The 21,619-nt window shown below is 46.0% G+C and overlaps 1 protein-coding gene across 1 annotated transcript in view; it reads right to left on the bottom strand.

The window, feature by feature from the left end:
- ZCCHC7 (zinc finger CCHC-type containing 7) overlaps positions 1-21,619 on the bottom strand; it is a 746,336-nt gene that overhangs the window by 513,261 nt on the left and 211,456 nt on the right. Inside the window, exon 3 of the mRNA XM_030194364.1 lies at positions 9,470-9,513. Within this exon, the coding sequence (XP_030050224.1) occupies positions 9,470-9,513 (44 nt within the window). The remainder of the gene's footprint in view (positions 1-9,469; positions 9,514-21,619) is intronic.

Genomic DNA, 21,619 nt, shown 5'->3' with positions numbered 1-21,619 from the left:
GATGATGGAGGAAGCGTCGTGCACTTTGCCAATAGTTATGTCCATCATAAGGAGTTTTGGAGAATTCTCGGGTCTCAGCATCAATTTTGAGAAATCTGAAGCATTACCCATTAGTGTGCCATGTAATAGTAAGGAGCTGCAGAGCTTCCCTTTGAAATGGGCAGTGGGGGGTATCCACTACTTAGGGGTCTATCTAGGTGCTAACCAGACATGGGTATACAAAAGGAATGAGATCAACAGATTACATAGTAAAATAGTAACATAGTAGATGACGGCAGAAAAAGACCTGCATGGTCCATCCAGTCTGCCCAACAAGATAAACTCATGTGTATACCTTACCTTGATTTGTACTTGCCTTTTTCAGGGCACAGACCGTACAAGTCTGCCCAGCAGTATTTCCCACCTCCCAACCACCAGTCCCGTCTCCCATCACCGGCTCTGGCATGGACCTTATAAGTCTGCCCTCCACTATCCTCGCTTCCCAACCACCAACTTCTCTTCCCCCACCTGCTTCGCCACCCAATTTCGGCTAAGCTTCTGAGGATCCATTCCTGCTGCACAGGATTCCTTTATGCACATCCCACTCATGTTTGAATTCCGTTACCGTTTTCATCTCCACCACCTCCCGCGGAAGGGCATTCCAAGCATCCACCACCCTCTCCGTGAAGAAATACTTCCTGACATCTTTTTTGAGTCTGCTCCCCTTCAATCTCATTTCATATCCTCTCGTTCTACCGCCTTCCCATCTCCGGAAAAGATTTTTTTGTGGATTAATACCTTTCAAGTATTTGAACGTTTGTATCATATCACCCCTGTTCCTCCTTTCCTCCAGGGTATACATGTTCAGGTCAGCAAGTCTCTGCTCATACGTCTTGGAACGCAAATCCCATACCATTCTCGTAGCTTTTCTTTGCACCGCTTCCATTTTTTTAACATCCTTCGCAAGGTATGGCCTCCAAAACTGAACACAATACTCCAGGTGGGGCCTCACCAAGGACTTGTACAGGGGCATCAACACTTCCTTTCTTCTGCTGATCACACCTCTCTCTATACAGCCTAGCAACCTTCTCGCTATGGCCACCGCCTTGTCACACTGTTTCGTCGCTTTCAGATCCTCGGATACTATCACCCCAAGATCCCTCTCCCCCTCAGTACCTATCAGACTCTCACCGCCTAACACATACGTCTCTCGTGGGTTTCTACTCCCTAAATGCATCACTTTGCATTTCTTCGCATTGAATTTTAATTGCCAAACCTCAGACCATTCTTCTAGCTTCCTCAGATCCCTTTTCATGCTTTCCACTCCCTCCCGGGTGTCCACTCTGTTGCAAATCTTAGTATCATCCGCAAATAGGCAAACTTTACCTTCTAACCCTTCGGCAATGTCACTCACAAATATATTGAACAGAATCGGTCCCAGCAACGATCCCTGAGGCACTCCGCTACTCACCTTTCCCTCCTCCGAGTGAACTCCATTTACCACCACCCTCTGTCGTCTGTCCGTCAACCAGTTCCTAAACCAGTTCACCACTTCGGGACCTATCTTCGGCCCATCTAGTTTATTTAAGAGCCTCCTGTGAGGAACCATGTCAAAAGCTTTGCTAAAATCTAAGTAGATTACGTCTATAGCACGTCGATGATTCAATTCTCCAGTTACCCAATCAAAGAATTCAATGAGATTCGTTTGGCACGATTTCCCTCTAGTAAAACCATGTTGTCTCGGATCTTGCAGCTTGTTGGCTTCTAGGAAATTCACTATCCTTTCCTTCAGCATGGCTTCCATTACTTTTCCAATAACCGAAGTGAGGCTTACTGGCCTGTAGTTTCCAGCTTCTTCCCTATCACCACTTTTGTGAAGAGGTACCACCTCCGCCGTTCTCCAGTCCCTCGGAACCTCTCCCGTCTCCAAGGATTTATTAAACAAATCTTTAAGAGGACCCGCCAGGACCTCTCTGAGCTCCCTCAATATTCTGGGGTGGATCCCGTCCAGACCCATGGCTTTGTCCACCTTTAGCTTTCCAAGTTGTTGATACACACTCTCTTCCGTGAACGGTGCTATATCCATTCCATTCTCAGGTGTACTTTTGCCAGTCCCTCGCGGTCCTTCTCCAGGATTTTCTTCAGTGAAAACCGAACAAAAGTATCTATTTAGCAAATTGGCTTTTTCTTCATCATTATCTACATAGCGGTTCACTGTATCTTTTAGTCTCACAATTCCCTTTTTAGTCATTCTTCTTTCACTAATATACCTGAAGAAATTTTTGTCGCCCCTCCTTATATTTCTAGCCATTTGTTCTTCCGCTTGCGCCTTCACCAGACGTACCTCTCTCTTGGCTTCTTTCAGTTTCATCCGGTATTCCTCCCCGTGTTCCTCTTCTTGAGATTTTCTATATTTCTGGAACGCCAACTCTTTAGCCTTTATTTTCTCAGCTACTTGCTTGGAGAACCATATCGGTTTCCTTTTCCTCTTGCTTTTATTTACTCTCCTTACATAAAGGTCTGTGGCCCTATTTATTGTTTCTTTCAGCCTGGACCACAGACCTTCCACTTCGTGAAACAACTGTGTCATAATTGGAAAGACCTACCGCTGAATTTTATGGGACAAATAGCCTTGATCAAAATGGTGGCTCTACCTAAACTTTTATACCCATTACAAATGCTTCCATTGTGGGTGCGGACAGTGGAAGTCAGTCTGTACCGGAGTCTGATAGGCACTTTTATATGGCATGCAAAGAAGCCGCGGATAGTTATATTAAGCTAGCTTATGACCGGAGACAGGGAGGACTTAGGCTGCAAGACTTACGCTCCTACAATGTGGCGGCACTGATGCAATGGATCCATGAACTGATCTCAGGGAAAGGATTCTACGCATGTGGAAGCTTCTGGGAAAGTTGGTGTAGACCGAATTACCTGTTTACTGTTCTAGAATCTTGGGCGGTGGCCGGAACGAGGAAGCTAGTGGAGAATCCCTATGTGGCGGCCTTACAGCGGGTATGGAGGTGGTGGAGAGGGCAGGGGGGAGCGGTTAAAGGGGCCAGCCCGTTTCTCCCATTGGTGGGGAACTTGGCCTTCCCGGCAGGAATAGGAGCATCGGTATTCCAAGGATGGCGAGAGAAAGGGTGCCGCTTTATAGGCCAATTTCAGAGAACGGGAGAGGATGTGTTTCCAACATTTGAAGAAGTTAAAAAGGAATTGCAGATATCTGGCTCCCAATTCTTTGCATATCTCCAGTTGAGAGACTATGTATTGAGTGTGGAACGCAGGAGTCGAGTGGTGGTTCGCTTTACACAACTGGATCACTTGTTTTTGCAGATGCGCCCCACTTTAACAAGCTGGCGCAATGGTGCCGAGTGCTCAAAGATAATCAAAAAGGGCAACATTTAGTTCACTTAGCGGATCTTTGGAGCAAGGATGTGGTAGAGGACATCTCAGCGGACCGTCTAGGGGTGGTCTTCGGGAACTTAAGCAAGCTGACCCCAAATGCCTCATTACAAGATATACAGTACAGGATTCTTTACAGGGTACATATCACTAAAGAAAGGGGAAAGATCCTAGGGATGTGGGAGGATGCAGGTTGCAATAAGTGTGGGAGTGGAGTGGGCACGTTTTTACACTCCTTCATGGAATGCCCATCCTTACATGCCTTCTGGGCCGGAGTGCTGAGTGCCATTGAAGATATCTTGCAGAGATCAGTGGAATGGAAGTATTCAGTTACTTTGCTGGGATGTGGGGAATCATTGAGAGAACAGAGATTGGGAGCTATGCAGTGCAAATTTGTCTTGCTGGCAATGGTACTAATTAAGAAATGTATCTTGAGAGTTTGGATTGACGCAGAACCTCCGGCACTGGATGCGTGGCAGAATTGTATGATTGAGATGGCTAATTGGGTAAACATAGCGCATAAATTTTCTGCCTCTTTGGGAAAGCGTCAGTATCGAGATTTGTGGGGGAGGGCGCCCTCCTTGTTCTCTCACCACAGTTTGGGCTCAGAGAATCCAGGATAAGCATGATACAGTTTCCAAGAAGCATGGGGAAGGTGGGAGAGTAAAGGGAGGGAACACAGGGGGGTAATTTCAAGAGGGCAGGGGAGTTAATGGAAAAGACATGAAGGTCAGTGTCATGATGTTATATGTTATCTTTAAAAAGTGATTGTAGTGTCAATGTTAACATAGTTTTTGCTAATATTGTACGAGAATGTGCCTGGCTTCATGCACCAATAAAGAGATTAAAAAAAAAAAAAAAACAAGGTGTCTAGCAGTGGAAAGAATGTGTGTGCTATTCCTGAGGTGATGGTCACGATTTGAATATTTTTACTTTGTAGTTAAGAAGACAGGTTGCCTGCTCTGGCCAGTCCAGGGACCTCTTCTGCGTCCTGCCTCCTGATGTAACTTACTGTTTCCTTGTAGGCAGGATGCAACGGAGACAGCCTGTATTAATCCGTGCCTGCTACAGCCCCTGAGCAACAACATAGACACTGTTGTCCAGCTGATACCAACCGGCGCCTATTTTATAAAAGTCTGCTCCCCCTAAGATCAAAACCTGGCTACGCCTCTGGCAGCAATACAATGATCCAAAACACTAAAGCAAGTCTACATATGACTGGCTGAGGAGAAACAAAATAAAGATTAGGGATTGGCATCCTTACTTGAATCCAACAGAGATGGTGTAACAGGACTTGAAAAGAGCAGTTACACCTATGAATGTGTCTGATTTAAAGCAGTTCTGCAAAGAAAAGTTGGCTAAGATTCCTGAACAGCAACGTGAAAGACTGATATCAAATTATAGGAAGCTTTTGGTTGAAAGTATTGCTGCTAAAGGTGGTGCAACCAATTAACAAGTTTAGGGGGCTGCTACTTTTTCACGTGAGTGATATGGATATTGAATAACTTTGTTCCTCAAATAAATGATGCAATAATGAAAACTGTATTAGGTGTTTCCTTAGATTCCCTTTGCCTAATATTGTATTTTGTTTAAAGAGCAGAAACCATTCAGTGTAACATATATGCAATTATAGAGGGGAAAATGAGGGGAGCAAAATCTTTATTTTTCTTAATGTTTATTAAAGTTTTACCAAATACAACTAATCGAAATGTACTGTGAACAAATCACAATAAAAGTTGTAATCAATAAAACAATAAATGTACCAGATAATGTTCACCTATATCCTACCTTCCCATTTTCTCCCTCTCCCCTACTCCAATAAACCACACCCTTCCCCTTAACCACCTTCTCCCAATATGCCCTATGCAAAATGCAAAGCATATAGACTAAACGTACATTCATCGCTGCATCCCACTCCACTGATGATCAGAGCTCTGTAGTTTATTAGGTCTCAGGGCTATCAACTTTTCCATTAAAAACACATAAGAAAGTTTTTTTTTTCTCATGTTCAGATACTAGGAACACATGAGGATTTCCAATGTAAGGTGATTTCACCTCTGGCAGCCAAAAAGTAAATTATTCAAACAACTTTTCTTAAACCAGGGTCACCTGCATAAGCCAAAGCCCAAAAGGCTCAGTTTAGGTGTATTAACATTGTCAGTTCTAAAGAGGAATTTTGTCAAATTCCCACCATACATGATAATATGATCCCAGAATCCTACATCCCCTCCAGCACAAATTTGAGAATCCACTATTTATTCTACGCAATTTTATATTTGTTTCTGTTAACTTAGCAAAGATAGATGTTTTATACATTTCTTGAAACACAACTTCCCATTCTTTAGCCTCCCAGTGAACATGAACATCTATTTCCCATGATAACAGTGATTATAACATGATCGGATTTGATATTTATTTTTATTTTTCCTACATTTGTATCCCGCGCTTTCCCACTCATAGTAGGTTCAATGCGGCTTACATATTATATACAGGTACTTATTTGTACCTGGGGCAATGGAGGGTTACGTGACTTGCCCAGAGTCACAAGGAGTTGCCTGTGCCTGCAGTGGGAATCGAACCCAGTTCCCCAAGACCAAAGTCCACCACTCTAACCACTAGGCCACTCCTCCACATAGGAAATCAAACACATTAGCGCTTAACTTTAAAAAAAGGAAACTATGATAAAACTAGTAAAAAAGGCCCGTTTCCAAAACCAATGAAACGGGCGCTAGCATGTGGCTTTTTTTGTGTGTGTGTGTGTATGTGTGTGTGTGTGTGTGTGTGTGTGTGTGTGAGGGTGGGGTGTGTGTGTGCAGGTTGTTGATGTGTGTTTTTTTTTATTTGTTTTTTGGGTGGGGGGTTGGGGGATGTGCTGTGCTGGCAAAGTGGGATGGATTGATGTGTGGCTTTGAGGGTGTGTTTCTGTTGTATTGTGTGTGTGTGGTTTTGTCTGTCAAGGAGGTTTGTGGAGGAGGGTCTTTCTGTTGGTGAAATGTAAATGTGGTTGTAGGGGGGTCAGCCTTTGCTGAGTGGTGGATTGTTTTTTCCGGGGTTTTTTTTTTTTTGTGTTGTGCTGAGGCAGCAGTGTTGTTTTAGATGGGTGGAAGGTAGAGGAGCACGTTTTTGGTCTGTCTGTATTTTTTGGCCGTTTCAGGGCTGCTGTAGGGGAGTGCTAGAAGTGAAATGTGCTGTAGGAAGCAGCGCCGTCTTTTTCCGTTAGGCTGGGGTTCTGGGCATCCTGGAGGTAGGAGACGGCTTGCCTGAGGACGGGAATGGTTGTTTTAAGTTGGCGGAAGGGAGAGGAGCACGGTCTCGGGCCGTCGGGGGGTGATCCAGTATGTTCGCTCCATTTCAGGCCTGCTGCAGGGGAATGCTGGAACATTTATGTGCTGCGGGAAGCAGCGCCATCTTTTTCCGGGTGCTTGGGGAATCCCCGAGGTGGGAGATGGCTTGCCTGAGGCTGGGGATGGTTGGGCACGTCCTTGGCCACTTCAGCAAAAGGGGAAGAGGAAGGGGGTAGGGAGTTACCTGCAGCCGCGTGAGAAACCGGGTATTCTTTGTTTGTTTTGTATTATTAGTTTGCATTTCTGTTGTAGAAAGAGTGGATGCCTTTCAAATGATGGAGGTGGTGCGTCGGTGTGCGGTTGTTTCGTTAGTTTGGCAGCCAGTCTCCAGCGATTCCTAGGCAGGGAAGGAGTAGGGAAACACGCTCCGCCCGTTTCCCTACTCCTCCCCCTTCCTTAGTCGCTGTTTGCTGCTGGCTGGGTCGCGGGTAATCCTTCCAGCTGGGCCACAGCTTGTCCTGTTCGCCCACGTCCCAGATGGTGAGGGGCACACTGTTCTCTGGCTCCACCGACTCCACATCTAGCGAACCCAAATATAGTCTGTGCTATAGGCCCTCCAGCACTCTTCAGTACCGGCATTAGGCATTTAAAAATTTCTTCCCCCCCCCCCCCCTTCCGGTCTATTTTTGCACATACCCACAGCAGGAATATTCTTCTCTTGTTCAAGCGGTGGTTCTGTGCTCTCCGTGCTGCACAGATAATGAGCCATTCTGCTGGTGAATGCTCCTCCCTTATTGCCACGTAGTTTCCTCTGATAGGTCCGTCTTACGTTGCCTAGCGTTGCCTGGGAACGGTTTTGTGATGGTCCTTTGTGTTTCAGAACGTTGAGTGTGTTTTTTCTGATTGGTCCGTCATGCGAGGGCGGGGCTGAGAGACATGGTCAGTGTTGTGGCTTCACCACCATGAACTGACGAACCCTTCAGGGAGTGACTGAGTGACTTCAGAACGTTGTCTTCAGAATGTTGAGGGTGAGTTTTATTATAGTAGAAGATGAGAAGCATTGTGAAAAAAAAAAACTTAAGAGGAGCGGCTGTGAGGGTCAAAAATTTACATCAGGCGTGGACAATAGAAAAAAAAGGGGGTGGAGAGGGCCCAATGTCAAGAGATCAGTCACCACACTCAAGGGTAAGATGCTCCAGAAAAGCCTTTATTGGGACCCAACACGGTCCGTGTTTCGGCTGTGTCAGCCTTCTTCAGGGGTCAATCAATGGATGTTCTGTAATATATTGATTGATGGAGCATTTACTGATCAATTACTAAAAGTCACATGAAGCCTTAACAAGCTAAAAAGTATTAAAAAAAAATGGAAGCCCAATGCTGTTCAAAGACACCATCCTGGAAGCCCAGGCCAAATATATTCCTCATATTAAAAAAAGAGGATGGAAGACCAAACGACAGCCGGCATGGTTAAAAAGTGAGATGAAGGAAGCTATTAGAGCTAAAAGAAAATCCTTCAGAAAATGGAACCGACTGAAAATAATATGAAAAAGCATAAGGAATGGCAAGTCAAATGCAAAACGCTGATAAGGAAGGCTAAGAGGGACTTTGAAAAAAAGATTGCGCTGGAGGCAAAAACACATAGTAAATTTTTTTTAAGGTATATTAAAAACAGGAAGCTAGCAAGAATTGGTTGGACTGTGTTACGTCTGTGCTCACCTCGCCCTCTGGTGGCCAGAGCCAATGGCTGCTATGAACTGCTATAGACTGTCTTGCTGTTCTTACCCATTCCAGACTTCAGGCCAGTCCGGTCCGGATCTTCCAGACTGCCAGACTTACTCTTGTTTGTCCCTGATCAGCACCCATAGCTGCCTGATGATTGTTGCAGCACAACACAAAAAAAAAAAACCCCGGAAAAAACAATCCACCACTCAGCAAAGGCTGACCCCCCTACAACCACATTTACATTTCACCAACAGAAAGACAGCACATTTCTCTTCCAGCATTCCCCTACAGCAGCCCTGAAATGGCCAAAAAATACCGACAGACAAAGAACGTGCTCCTCTACCTTCCGCCCATCTAAAACAACACTGCTGCCTCAGTACAACACAAAAAAAAACCTGGAAAAAAAAACAACACTCAGCAAAGGCTGACCCCCCTACAACCACATTTACATTTCAACAACAGAAAGACCCCCCTCCACAAACCTCCTTGACAGACAAAACCACACACACACAATACAACAGAAACACACCCTCAAAGCCACACACCAATCCAACCCACTTTGCCAGCAAAGCACAGCACATCCCCCAACCCCCAAGCAAAAAACAAAATAAAAAAAGACACACATCAACAACCTGCACACACACCGCACCCTCACACACACACACACACACACACACACACACACACACACACAGACAAAATAACTCTGTGACACATACACACACACACAAAAAAAAGCCACATGCTAGCGCCCATTTCATTGGTTTCGGAAATGGGCCTTTTTTACTAGTATGATAATAATATCCATGGGCAAGGAATTATATCAAAAGACTAACATCATTATGAAGAGGAGAGAACAAAGGTATGGGCAGTGATAATAAGGTTAGCCAGAAATATCCAAGCACTTAATATACAAACATCACTTTATTAATAGGTTGTATGCTGTCACATTTCTTATGACTGCTTGAAGTCCTTTATGTATGCTTGATGACTGGTTGGCTGATAAATGTAATTGCTTTGTTAAGGCACAACCACATCCTACCAAGAATATTAATCATAAATAACATTAATCAGTTTCTTACCTCTAAATCCTTATCACTGATTGACCAGCCATCTCCTATTTCACCTGTAAAACAAACGCATATACTTATGTCTACAAAATGCACAAATTCAACTCTCATTAGAATAAAAAACATCACTTACTGTTCATTAAGGGGCCCTTCTATTAAAAAGTCTTAAACAATTAACACGTGGTGAATACACAGAAATGTGCTACCGTGCGACCACATTTAGGGGTTTTGCAGTAGTTTGCCTGTTTCCGCTAATTAAACCATACGTTACTCAAGCTTTGTTTCCAGGGGCATGATATGGGCAAAGAGTGGGCATGGAAGCATTAGTCAGCTGGTGAATTTTACTTAAAGTGGCATTAACTGGTTAATGCGGAATTAACACGGGACCACCTCCTGCTTCCTACACTGGAGGCAGTAAGTGCTTTTGTGTTAACCGTGAACAAGTATCATGCCTTAATCTGAATGTCAATTCATGATCTGCAATAAAAATTAGGAGGAACACTCCTTCTTGAGTACTAGTTTCAGGCTTCCCGTATGTTAATATCCCACATTATAGCATGTTAAGCCCAAAATAACGCTTTTTTGTGAGATCCCCAGGAAAGTCTTGACAGAGGATGGGAAAATTAGGTTCTTACCATGATAATTTTCTTTCCTTTAGTCATAGCAGATGAAGCCATTACGTATGGGTTGTGTCCATCAACCAGCAGGGGGAGATAGAGAGCACTCAACTTTTCTCAGTGCCTCATGGCCCAGCTAGCTCCACAGTCTCTTCAGTATTTGAAGCTTCCAAAGCAGTATGGCAAACCGCAATGGGAATAACATGAACTTTCCTCACAGCGAACGATGGCCCCATAACAAGGGCATGAACTCAAAAAAGGAGGAAATGAACTCATCCTCCTGGAGGGAATAAACTCGTCCTCCACTTTGTATAAACGGAGGGAATACTTGCATCCTCCTGGAGGGAATAAACTCATCCTCCCAAAACATGAATTGGAAGGAATGAACTCATCCTCCTATAACTGTAACAAGAATCCTGAAGACTGTTTTCCGACTCCCCAAGGAAGGAATATAACTTCAGGAAACAAGAACAGCACCTGAAATCAGAATCACTGCAATACAGACAATCATACAGGGAGGGCTCATGGCTTCATCTGCTATGACTAAAGGAAAGAAAATTATCATGGTAAGAACCTAATTTTCCCTTCCTTGTCATCAAGCAGATGGATTACGTATGGGATGTAACAAAGCAATCCCTACATAGGGTGGGAACAAGCCACACCACGCGCTAGCACCTGTGCTCCAAAATGCGCATCCCTCCTGGCAGCCACATCCAGCCTGTAATGGCAGGCGAAAGAGAGCTTAGAAGCCCTTGTTGCAGCACTGCAAATCTCATGAAGAGATAGTGCTCCAGTTTCCGCCCAGGAAGAGGAAATCGCTCTTGTGGAATGTGCCTTAAAGGCTTCAGGCGGAGCCCGGCCAGACAGCAGATATGCTGAAAAGATAGCTTCTTTGAGCCAACGGGCAATAGTGGCTTTAGACGCTGAAGACCCTCTGCGAGGACCTGCAAACAGCACAAAAAGATGATCAGAGGTCCTGAAAGAATTTGTAATTCACAGATACTGCAACAGAGTCCTGCGCACATCCAAAAGGTGCAACTGCCCAAATGAACCTGGAAACTCCTCCTCAACAAAGGAGGGAAGAAAAACAGGCTGGTTTAGGTGAAACACTGAAACCACCTTAGGAATGAAGGAAGGCACGGTCCGAACCGTGACCCCCGACTCTGAGAATTGCAGAAAAGGGTCTCTACAGGACAGCGCCTGGAGCTCTGACAACCGTCTCGCCGAGGTAATGGCCACTAAAAAGACAGGACTTCAGTGCCAAATCTTTCTCTGAAGCACGCCAAAGGCGGTTCAAAGGGAGCCCCCTGAAGGGCCTTCAATACTAACCCAGGTTCCAAGCTGGACAAGGTGCCCGCACGGGAGGACAGAGCTGAAGCACCCCTCTAAGAAACCGTGCCACATCTGGATGAGCAGCTAAGGACATGCCTTCAACCTTGCCACGCAGGGAGGCCAATGCTGCCACTTGCACCCGCAGGGAATTATAGGCCAAGCCTTTGTGTACACCATCCTGCAAAAAGTCCAGAATCGGCGAGACAGGAGCCCGCAACGGAGAAAGCGCTCTTGAAACCCACCAGACTTCAAACTGGCGCCAAATCCTGGCATAAGCCACGGAAGTGGAGCGCTTACGGGCCTGCAGGAGAGTGGAAATTACCTTATTTGAGTAGCCTTTATCTCTCAATTGCGCCCTCTCAATTGCCATGCCATAAGACCAAAGCGGCAGGCGTCCTCCATGGCCACCGGACCCTGTGACAACAGGTGCGGAACCAGAGGAAATGGAAAGGGAGCCTCCAACAGCATCTGTCCGAGGTCCGCATACCAAGGCCTCCTGGGCCAATCCGGGGCGATGAGCACCACTTCTCCTGGATGCAGCCAAATCCGCAGGAGCACTCACCCTATCAAGGGCCACGGAAGAAAGACATACAGCAAGCCCAGGGGCCAGGGTTGAGCCATGGCATACCAACCCGGCCAGAGCGAGGATCCCTCCGTCTGCTGAAGAAGCACGGTACTTTTGGCCATTGGAACTGGTCGCCATAAGATCCATCACTGGCTTGCCCCATTTGGCACATATCTGCAAGAATACATCGTCTGCTAGTTCCCACTCCGCTGGATCGATCTGATGCCTGCTTAGATAGTCGGCTTGCACATTGCTCTGACCTGCAATGTGAGCTGCTGACAGGCGACTGTAGATGCAGCCTCGGCCCAGTGGCAAATTTGTTCGGCCTGCGCGGCTAGAGCTCTGCACTGAGTGCCGCCTTGTCAATTTATGTAGGCCACTGCTGTCATGTTGTCCGACATCACTCGGACAGCCAATCCTTCCAGGGTCACTTGAAAGGCCAGAAAAGCCAGAAACCGCTTTCAACTCCAGGCGGTTGATAGACCACTCCGACTCGTCGGGCGTCCACAGACCCTGGGCATGCTTCCCCTGGCAATGTGCGCCCCAGCCCTTCAGGCTGGTATCTGTCACCACCAGGCACCAATCGGGGAGCGCCAGCGGCATTCCCCGCCGCAACATGCTGTCCGAGAGCCACCACTCCATACTGAGGCGGGCCGCAGGGAGCCAAGAAAGTCTGCACTGATAATCCTGAGATACTGGAGACCATCGTTGAAGTAGAGAATACTGTAGAGGTCTCAGGTGCGCTCTCGCCCATGGCACCACTTCCAAGGTGGCCGTCATCGATCCCAACAGCTGGACAATGTCCCAAGCTCGCGGGTGGGGCATCCTCAGGAGCAGGACGGACCTGATTCTGAAGCTTGCACCGCCTTTGCTCGGGAAGAAACACATAGCCCGAGGCTGTGTCGAACCTGGCCCCCAAATATTCTAGAGACTGCAAGGGGGTCAGGTAACTTTTGGCCATATTGGCGACCCTGCCCAGAGATTGAAGGACTGAAACCACTCTGGCTGTAGCTAGATGACTCTCTTTTTCTGAGTCTGCTCTGATGAGCCAGTCGTCTAGGTATTGGTGAACCCGGATACCCTCTCGCCTGAGAAAGGCAGCTACTACCACCATTACCTTGGAGAAGGTTCGGGGAGTGAGGCCAAAAGGCAAGGCCCGAAACTGGAAATGTTTTCCCAACACCGCAAACCGGAGAAACTTCTGGTGCGGGGGCCAAATTGGTATGTGCAAGTAAGCTTCTTTCAGGTCCAGAGACGTGAGAAACTCTCCTGGCTGTACCGCCACAATGACAGAGCGCAGGGTTTCCATGTGAAAATGCCGCATTCTTAAGGACTTGTTTAGCTCTTTTAAGTCCAGGATCGGGCGAAAAGACCCGGCTTTTCATGGCACCACAAAGTAAATGGAGTAGCAGCCTAGACCTTGTTCGGTGGGAGGCACCGGGGTCACAGCCCCTATCTGGTACAGACTATGCAGAGTCTCCTCTACCACCGCCCGTTTGGCGGCAGAACCGCATCGGGACTCCACAAACACGTCTCTCACCGGGGCATCGAATTCTATTCAGTATCCGTCTCTGATCAGGTCCAAGACCCACTGATCTGCGAGATTTTGGCCCACTCCTCGAAAAAAGAGGGAAAGTCTTCCTCCGATGACAGGAAACGAGGAGGGGGCTGACGCACCATCATTGAGAGGGTCACCCCTGAATTCCATGCCGAGAACCGGCAGCTGCGGAACGTTTGTCCGATGCGAAAGGAGTTTTTTTCTCTGCTGAAAGCGGGCACGAGAAAGTGAACCCAGCAGCCGCCCCCCGGGCGGTACCTTCTAGCTTCACAGAAGCGAGGTCTAGAGGAGGTGGACCGCCTGAACCTTAAAGGAAGGCTTCGGACTATCTTCGGGCAAGCGCTGAGGTTTGGAATCCCCAGGCCTTTAACAATGTTTTCAGCTCCTCACCAAAAGGAGAAGGCCTTGAAAGGGCAACTTCACCAACCTTTGCTTAGGAGGCCATGTCCGCCGCCCAATGTCGTAGCCAAAGAGTGCAGCGAGCCGCCACCTGCTACAGCCATTTGCTTAGCCGAAGTTCTGACCATATCATAAAGGGCATCAGCCAAAAAGGACAAGGCCGACTCCATTCCGCGGAGCCACTTCAGATAAGGTCTCCTCTTCATCACCGGGCTGTTCACTGCCTGCTGTAACCAAGCAGGCAGGCTCGAGCAGCATAACAACTGCATGCAGACGCCCCGAACAGTGAGACCTGCAAATCAAAGGGACCGCTTCAGAGCTGAATCAAGCCTGCGGTCTTGAATATCCTTCAGGGCAACACCTCCTTCAAACAGGGAGGGTAGTTCTCTTTGTCACAGCCGTGACCAGGGCATCCACTTTAGGCATTGCAAAGCGAGCCAAATGTTCCTCACTCAGAGGGTATAATTGCCCCATAGCCCTGGCAACTTCAAAGGTCCCTCGGGGTCAGCCCATTGAGCCGAAATAAGCTCTTGGATGTGAATCATGCAAAGGAAAGGCTCGAGCAGGCTTTTGGTACTAGCCATCCTTGGATTAATAGAGGAGGCTGTGCCACTCCCAGGATCTTCAATCGAGAGGGCTTGTAAGGCATCTGAAATAAGCGCTGGCAGCTCCTTGTGGTGGAAAATCCTCACCGCAGACAGATCATCAAGCTCTGTGGCAATTCTGCACCCCGACTCTGGCTCCTCAGACCAAGAAGCTCTGCCAGACCCCTCAGAATCCTCATAGCCCGACCCGGGGGGGGGGGGGGGGGGGGGGGGAGGAAGGAGGTGTGCGCCACACTCAGAAGGGCAATTAGCCCTTCTGCATTTATCAGGAGGATAAGAAACAGGCAAAGCCAACTCCAAAAGGCCAGGATCCTCAGGGGGGGGCAGGCAGAGGGTCCGAAGATCCCTGTGGAAGAGCTCTTTTAAGCATGTATGCCGTATGCAGCATTAAAACAAAATCAGGGGAGAAAACCGCTCCTGACCGCCCGGAATGCTACATACCTGTAGAAGGTATTCTCCGAGGACAGCAGGCTGATTGTTCTCACTGATGGGTGACGTCCACGGCAGCCCCTCCAATCGGAACACTTTCTAGCAAAGTCCTTTGCTAGTCCTCACGCGCCGATGCGCACCGCGCATCGGCCGTCTTCCCGCCCGAACCGGCTCGTGCCAGCCAGTCTCATATGTAGCAAGACAGAACACCAAAGGGGAGGCGGGCGGGTTTGTGAGAACAATCAGCCTGCTGTCCTCGGAGAATACCTTCTACAGGTATGTAACATTCGCTTTCTCCGAGGACAAGCAGGCTGCTTGTTCTCACTGATGGGGTATCCCTAGCCCCCAGGCTCACTCAAAACAACAACCATGGTCAATTGGGCCTCGCAACGGCGAGGACATAACTGAGATTGATCTAAAAAATTTACCAACTAACTGAGAGTGTAGCCTGGAACAGAATAAACATGGGCCTAGGGGGGTGGAGTTGGATTCTAAACCCCGAACAGATTCTGAAGCACTGACTGCCCGAACCGACTGTTGCGTCGGGTATCCTGCTGCAGGCAGTAATGAGATGTGAATGTGTGGACAGATGACCACGTTGCAGCTTTGCAAATTTCTTCAATAGTGGCTGACTTCAAGTGGGCTACCGACGCTGCCATGCTCTAACCTTATGAGCCGTGACATGACCCTCAAGAGCCAGCCCAGCCTGGGCGTAAGTGAAGGAAATGCAATCTGCTAGCCAATTGGATATGGTGCGTTTCCCCACAGCCACTCCCCTCCTGTTGGGATCAAAAGAAACAAACAATTGGGTGGACTGTCTGTTGGGCTGTGTCCGCTCCAGATAGAAGGCCAATGCTCTCTTGCAGTCCAATGTGTGCAGCTGACGTTCAGCAGGGCAGGAATGAGGACGGGGAAAGAATGTTGGCAAGACAATTGACTGAGTCCGCTTTTGCAAAAGAGAACACAGACTACAGGCCTGCGGGCGGTGCCCAGCCCCCAGACACTGAAGACATGACGCGTGCCTGTCAGTGAGCGAGATTACCCGGGCGCACTGGGTGCACTTCTTGAAGCCGCTGGAAGACTTCGATGTCATGGGCGGAAAAATCGCGCCGGCGAGATCAAAACTCGAAATGGCGAAAATGGCACCACAAAAAAGGGAGAAGAAAAAACTTCAAAACCGAGGCCCTAAATAGGGCCTACCCCGACAACGAAAGAAAACTTACCAGGGCAAACCTAGAAATACGGGAAGGGGAGCAGACCGAAAAGGTCTCCTTCCGACACTTTTTTTTTTCTTTGAAGCGAAGTCCAAAAACGACGCGCGAGGTCAACTTTCGGGGCGCGAACGGCGAACCACGACCGTACCGATCACGGACACATGAAGACTGGGGCGGGAACACGGCCGCGCATCGGTGTGTGTGTGTGCGTGTGGTGTGTGCGTGTGTGCGTGTGTGTGTGCGTGTGTGCGTGTGTGTGTGTGTGTGTGTGTGTGTGTGTGTGTGAGATCTATTTTTGTAGGTTAAGATCTCCAAAGATTTTGTAAATGATACTGATAACTCTTGAGATCAGAAGGACTTCTGGGTTTAAAGTGGTTCACACATCTAGGCACCATTTCTCATTGGAACAGATTAACTTATGTTATCTGTCTTTAAACCTCTAATAGACTGGTCCCAAAAGTTGCACCACAGTGCACAAACTCACAGAGGAGCCACAGCATATTTAAAGACCCTCTTCAAAACTATGTCACCCATGGAATGGCTGGCGGTGATGCCTAAGTCCCACCAGCTTAAGTGGTCCTCTACCTAAGCCTCTAAGCTCCATGCTGCATGTGGAAGTCGGTGGCATACTTCAGCCACCAACGCTGGCACTCCCACATAAGCTCAGTTTATGTTGAACTGAGAATGAATGGGTATGCCAGCATCAGCAGCTGAAGCATGCCACCAACTTCCTCAGGCAGCATGGAGCTTGGGGCTAGGGCAGCAGACCACTTCAGCAGGCTTGGCTTCAGCACCCCCACCAGCAAAGGTAGGACACACCACTGTGAGGGTTGGAGGACATGACGACTCGAGAGGAAATGTGTGGCCTAGGGGCGCCATGAAAAAATTACTTAAATACTAAGGGCTCCTTTTACACAGTGGTGCTGCCAATTAGCAGCGAGCTGAATGCAAAGAAGCCAATTCAATTCCCAAGGGCTTCTTCACATTCAGTGCAGTAAATTACAAGAATCCTAATCTGCAATAACAAAATATGTTTCTGCTGCCTTAATACACAACTAGTGCTTAGATCAAAGTGATCAGGAAGCACTACCAAAGGTTTTTCAGAGCCTTGTTCTCTGTCAAGGACATTTAATGAAGACAGCAGACAGCATGATGTCAAAAGTTGAAGCCGCTCCCCGTAGCCACCATACTGGTGACACCAAACAAACTATGTGCATGCTTGTTAGTAGCAATTATATCAATCTCAGTTATAGAACATGCCGGCTTGTGCCGCATACAGATGTACAGAGAGGAACCGTCCAGAACAGAATAACCTTTCATGGTTACAGTAGTAATTAGTTCTAAACCGTAATCAGTGTGTCATTTCAAGGGATTGGTATAGGGACAATTTAGAACGTGACAGTAGAGACAGAGTCTGGAAGGCTGTGACCGGGAAGGCAGCGAGTGCTGCAAGATGGGGTGAGGGGAGAGAAGGCGACTGTGGAGGCTCAGTGTGGTGAGTTACCGGCTGCAGGGCCTTTATCCATTGTCGGGTAGAGGAAACAGCTTCCGAGGCTCTCTTTGGTTTATTGCTATGTAACACCAAGATGGGGAGAAAGTTAGCGATCCATCTCGACCCCCTCCTCCCAGCTTGTTTTGTGGTCCAAGCTGCTATTGTTCTTATGTAGAAATATATTTATTGTCATCATAAGGAAAAATAAACATATATAAGCTCTGAAGCACTGGCAAATACATTTTGAATATAACCCTCACCCATGTCACAGACCTCCCCAACCTCCCCCCTCCCCACCAACTCCCCTTACATCTCTCCCTCCAATCATTCCTAACAAAGAGGACGCAAAACCTAGGAATTAGCACTCAAGAAAAATGTCTAGTTGTCATTGTAGACAATACACTGAAGTCTTCTGCCCAGTGTGTGGCGGCAGCAAAAAAAAAAGAAAACGGTGCTAGAATTATTAGGAAAGGTATGCAAATAAAACCAAGAATATTATAATGCCGTCTGTATCACTCCATGGTATGACCTCACCTCGAGTACTGCCATCAATTTGGTGCCTTATTGCACAAGAGATATAGTGGAAATAGAAAATGTTCAAAAAAGAGTTGATCAAAATGATAAAGGGGGGTGGAACTAAAGGCTAAAGAGGCAAGGGCTCTTCAGCTTGGAAAGAGATGGCTGAGGGGAGATATGATTGAGGTCTATAAAATACTGAATGCTGTAAACGGGTAAAAGTGAATCGATTTTTCACACTTTCAAAAAGCACAAAGACCAGGGGACACTCAATGAAATTAATAGGAGGAAAGATTTTTTCACTCACTGTTGGAGGATGTGGAAACAGTGGTCAGTGTATCTGGGTTTAAAAAAAAGGTTTGGACAAGTTCTTGGAGGAAATGTCCATAGACTGTTATTGAGATGAATGTGGGATAAGCCACTGCTTCCCCTGTTGGTAGCATGGAATGTTGCTACTAATTGGGTTTCTGCCAGATACTTGTGACTGAATTGGCCACTGTTGGGAATAGGATACTGGGCTAGATGGGCCATTGGTCTGACCCAGTATAGCTATTCTTATGTTCTTAATATAAACATCACAAATTTACTATTGTTTTCAATAGCGATTGCTATTGTTTTGGTGCCACCAATATGACAGCAAGCTCCGTCCACTCATGCCACCTCCTGTTATCAAACCTCCTGTTTCTCTGTAATGATTAGAGCTGTATGGCCCTTTCCTATCTGCCACTGCTTATATCCTGCACTTTTGCATACTGTGAAAGATTTGTCTCTAGTCCCATGAATATTTAATGGAAACTGTTATGTTATTTTGATGCAGTTAACAATGTAATTCTACATTTTTGCTCTTAGAATGGATTTCAGAGATTGCTTATTGGAGAGCTTTTTCTGGTCAAGTAGATCAATGAAAAGAGTCTTTTGGACTATGAAAATCTAGAAAATATACCTCTGCTGACACTGACAAAATATTCCAAAATTCTGTCAATTGTGAATATATAGTACACAAGTTATTTAAATAAGAAATAAGCAATGAGCAAAAAATGAAATACTAAATATTTAGAATGACTGGTTCCAGAAAGCGATAGATATTTAATACCCAAATCTGTCACTGGAGCAGGGCAAGATTAATTGTTATTTCCAGGACAGAGACAACCCCATTAGACAGAGAAGGTGCACAGCCATGTGCAATTTAAGAAGAGCAAGTTAAAAATTTATTTCAAACAATTTAATAAAAAAAAAATCATCTAAGCTAAAATGCTCCCAATCAAGAATATTCTAAACACGCCTTCCAAAGAAAGAATATGCCTTGGTAGATTAAGGGATATTTTCTTCATGTATTCTAAAACCAGTTTGATATTTCACTTTCTTTGTTGCTTTCTGTACACTGCTGGGTTCATTCAGAGAACTGTTTTGAGGTTGACACGCTACAGGAGCAAGGAGTGCCTGTTAAGGTCTCTACAAAAAGAAATTAAGTGCTTTAAGCCCTTTTCTCACTCCTAAACAATAAGAGGAGGAAAGGGTTCTTCTGATCATACACTCGTACATTTTGTTCCAAGTTTCAAATTTTTTTAGTAAGGTGAAAATCTGAATATTCCCTAAGCATTACAAATCATCATAAGCACGCCTCAACTCCTGAGAATTCTCCTACACTGACAATCCATGCTCAGTTTTGTTGTTCACAGAATAGCTTGTAGTTTAGATCATGGCTTGACTAGAGTCTCATAAATATTTTCACAGACCACACAATTGGTATTAATGCTTTTTAAACACAACGTATTTATGCGTATTCTACATATCCATACCTGTTTTAATAATACTTTCTTTCAGATCTTGTTCTAAGTAGTAACAAATACTGCTGCCTAAGTAATTCACAAAACTGAATGGCTCATGGCTTTCAAAGCTTAGTGTGACATTTGCAGAACAAAGTGGATTTCTCTCTCTCTTTTTTTTTTTTTTTGGCGAGCACAGCTATGCAGACCACAGGAACAGTTAAATTCATGGTATGGTTGGTCTACCACACAGTCAGGGGAATACTTTAAATAGAGCCTGTCATTTCTCCTCTCTCATCAATGGGATTTCCTTCTCAAACTGCAGATTCGTTCAGGTACACAACAGAGGAAATTTCAGTTAACCTTTGTTTCATCCTGGAGAAAAATCCGTCTGAAAAGTATAAATGAATAAATCAAAAAAAGTAGCCACGCTGCAGAGACCATTTGTTCCAATGTTCTCATCAACCAATGTTAAATGGGAAAAAAATGTATCACCATAATTTTATACCCAGTAAAGAAAATGTACTACAGAATACTGAATTTAGAAAGACAGGTGTCTAAACTGTGATTTTAAATTTAGTGAAGCAAGATAAAAGCATACATGTTACTCCTTTTGCCATAAAAAGAGAGATGCCACTACGTGATATTTATGGATTAAGCATATCATGTGAAATAGAAGAAAGGAAATATCAGATGCCAATTTGATGAGCACATATTGGTAGCTGAATTATGTAATTAAGCTACCTTAAACAGCTGCTAAAGTCACTGATTCCTGGCTGATTAATAACGAAAAACATAATGATGAAAATGTGGCAGTCATGGAAAAATGAGAGGAATCCAAAATTGAAGTATGAATTGTACCTTCTTTCTTCTTAAAACAAATTTATAGCAATGCACCAAACACATCTACATGTAAGAATCAAAACTGCATATAGCAATAAATAATAAGGTCATCTTCAGTTCTTCGCCAGCAGTGAGCAGACGACTCATACACACTGCTACGCTAGCCCCAGAGCCTTCCCTCTGACACCAAATTCCTGTTTTAGCATGGGGGGGTACGTCAAAGGGAAGGCACTGGGGTTAGCACAGCAGTGTGTATGATTTGCTGCTTGTTGCTGATGAAGAACTAAAGTGTTTAAAAGGCATACGAGGAAGGGGGTTTGAGAAACACTGGATCATTTGCAGGAGAGGGCAGGGAGAGATGCCAGGGTGTTTTGCTGGAGGGTCATGCAGATCCCCACAAGCCATATCACAGGTGTGCCACTGCTGGGTTGACCTGGGCCTGTCCGGGCTTACTTGCTTTTGGAAGGGGGGGGATCTGGTGCATCAACAGATAAGGCTTCCTGGACTGTAAAAGATTTTTTCCCCTTTGATCCCGAGTCATTTGGCATACATCTGGACAAATCCAGGATCTTTTGCCCCATGAGCTGTTGGTTACAGTTTTTTGAGGAAATACCAAGCCAGTTATCAAGGTAGATCTCTTATCCCATCCCTTCATATCAAAAATATTCATAGATAAATTCCCTTCTTTTTATTTATTTGTTACATTATACCCCACATTTGCCCACCTATTGCAGGCTAAGTGGCTTACAAACTATCGTAACGGCGTTTGCCCATTTGCGGTTGATAACAAATATAAGATTGTGTTGTGGTCTAAGTAGAGGTGATT

Source organism: Microcaecilia unicolor, chromosome 2 (assembly GCF_901765095.1).
Source record: "Microcaecilia unicolor chromosome 2, aMicUni1.1, whole genome shotgun sequence".
Taxonomy (NCBI): domain Eukaryota; kingdom Metazoa; phylum Chordata; class Amphibia; order Gymnophiona; family Siphonopidae; genus Microcaecilia; species Microcaecilia unicolor.
This window is presented reverse-complemented; position numbering and strand designations above follow the sequence as displayed.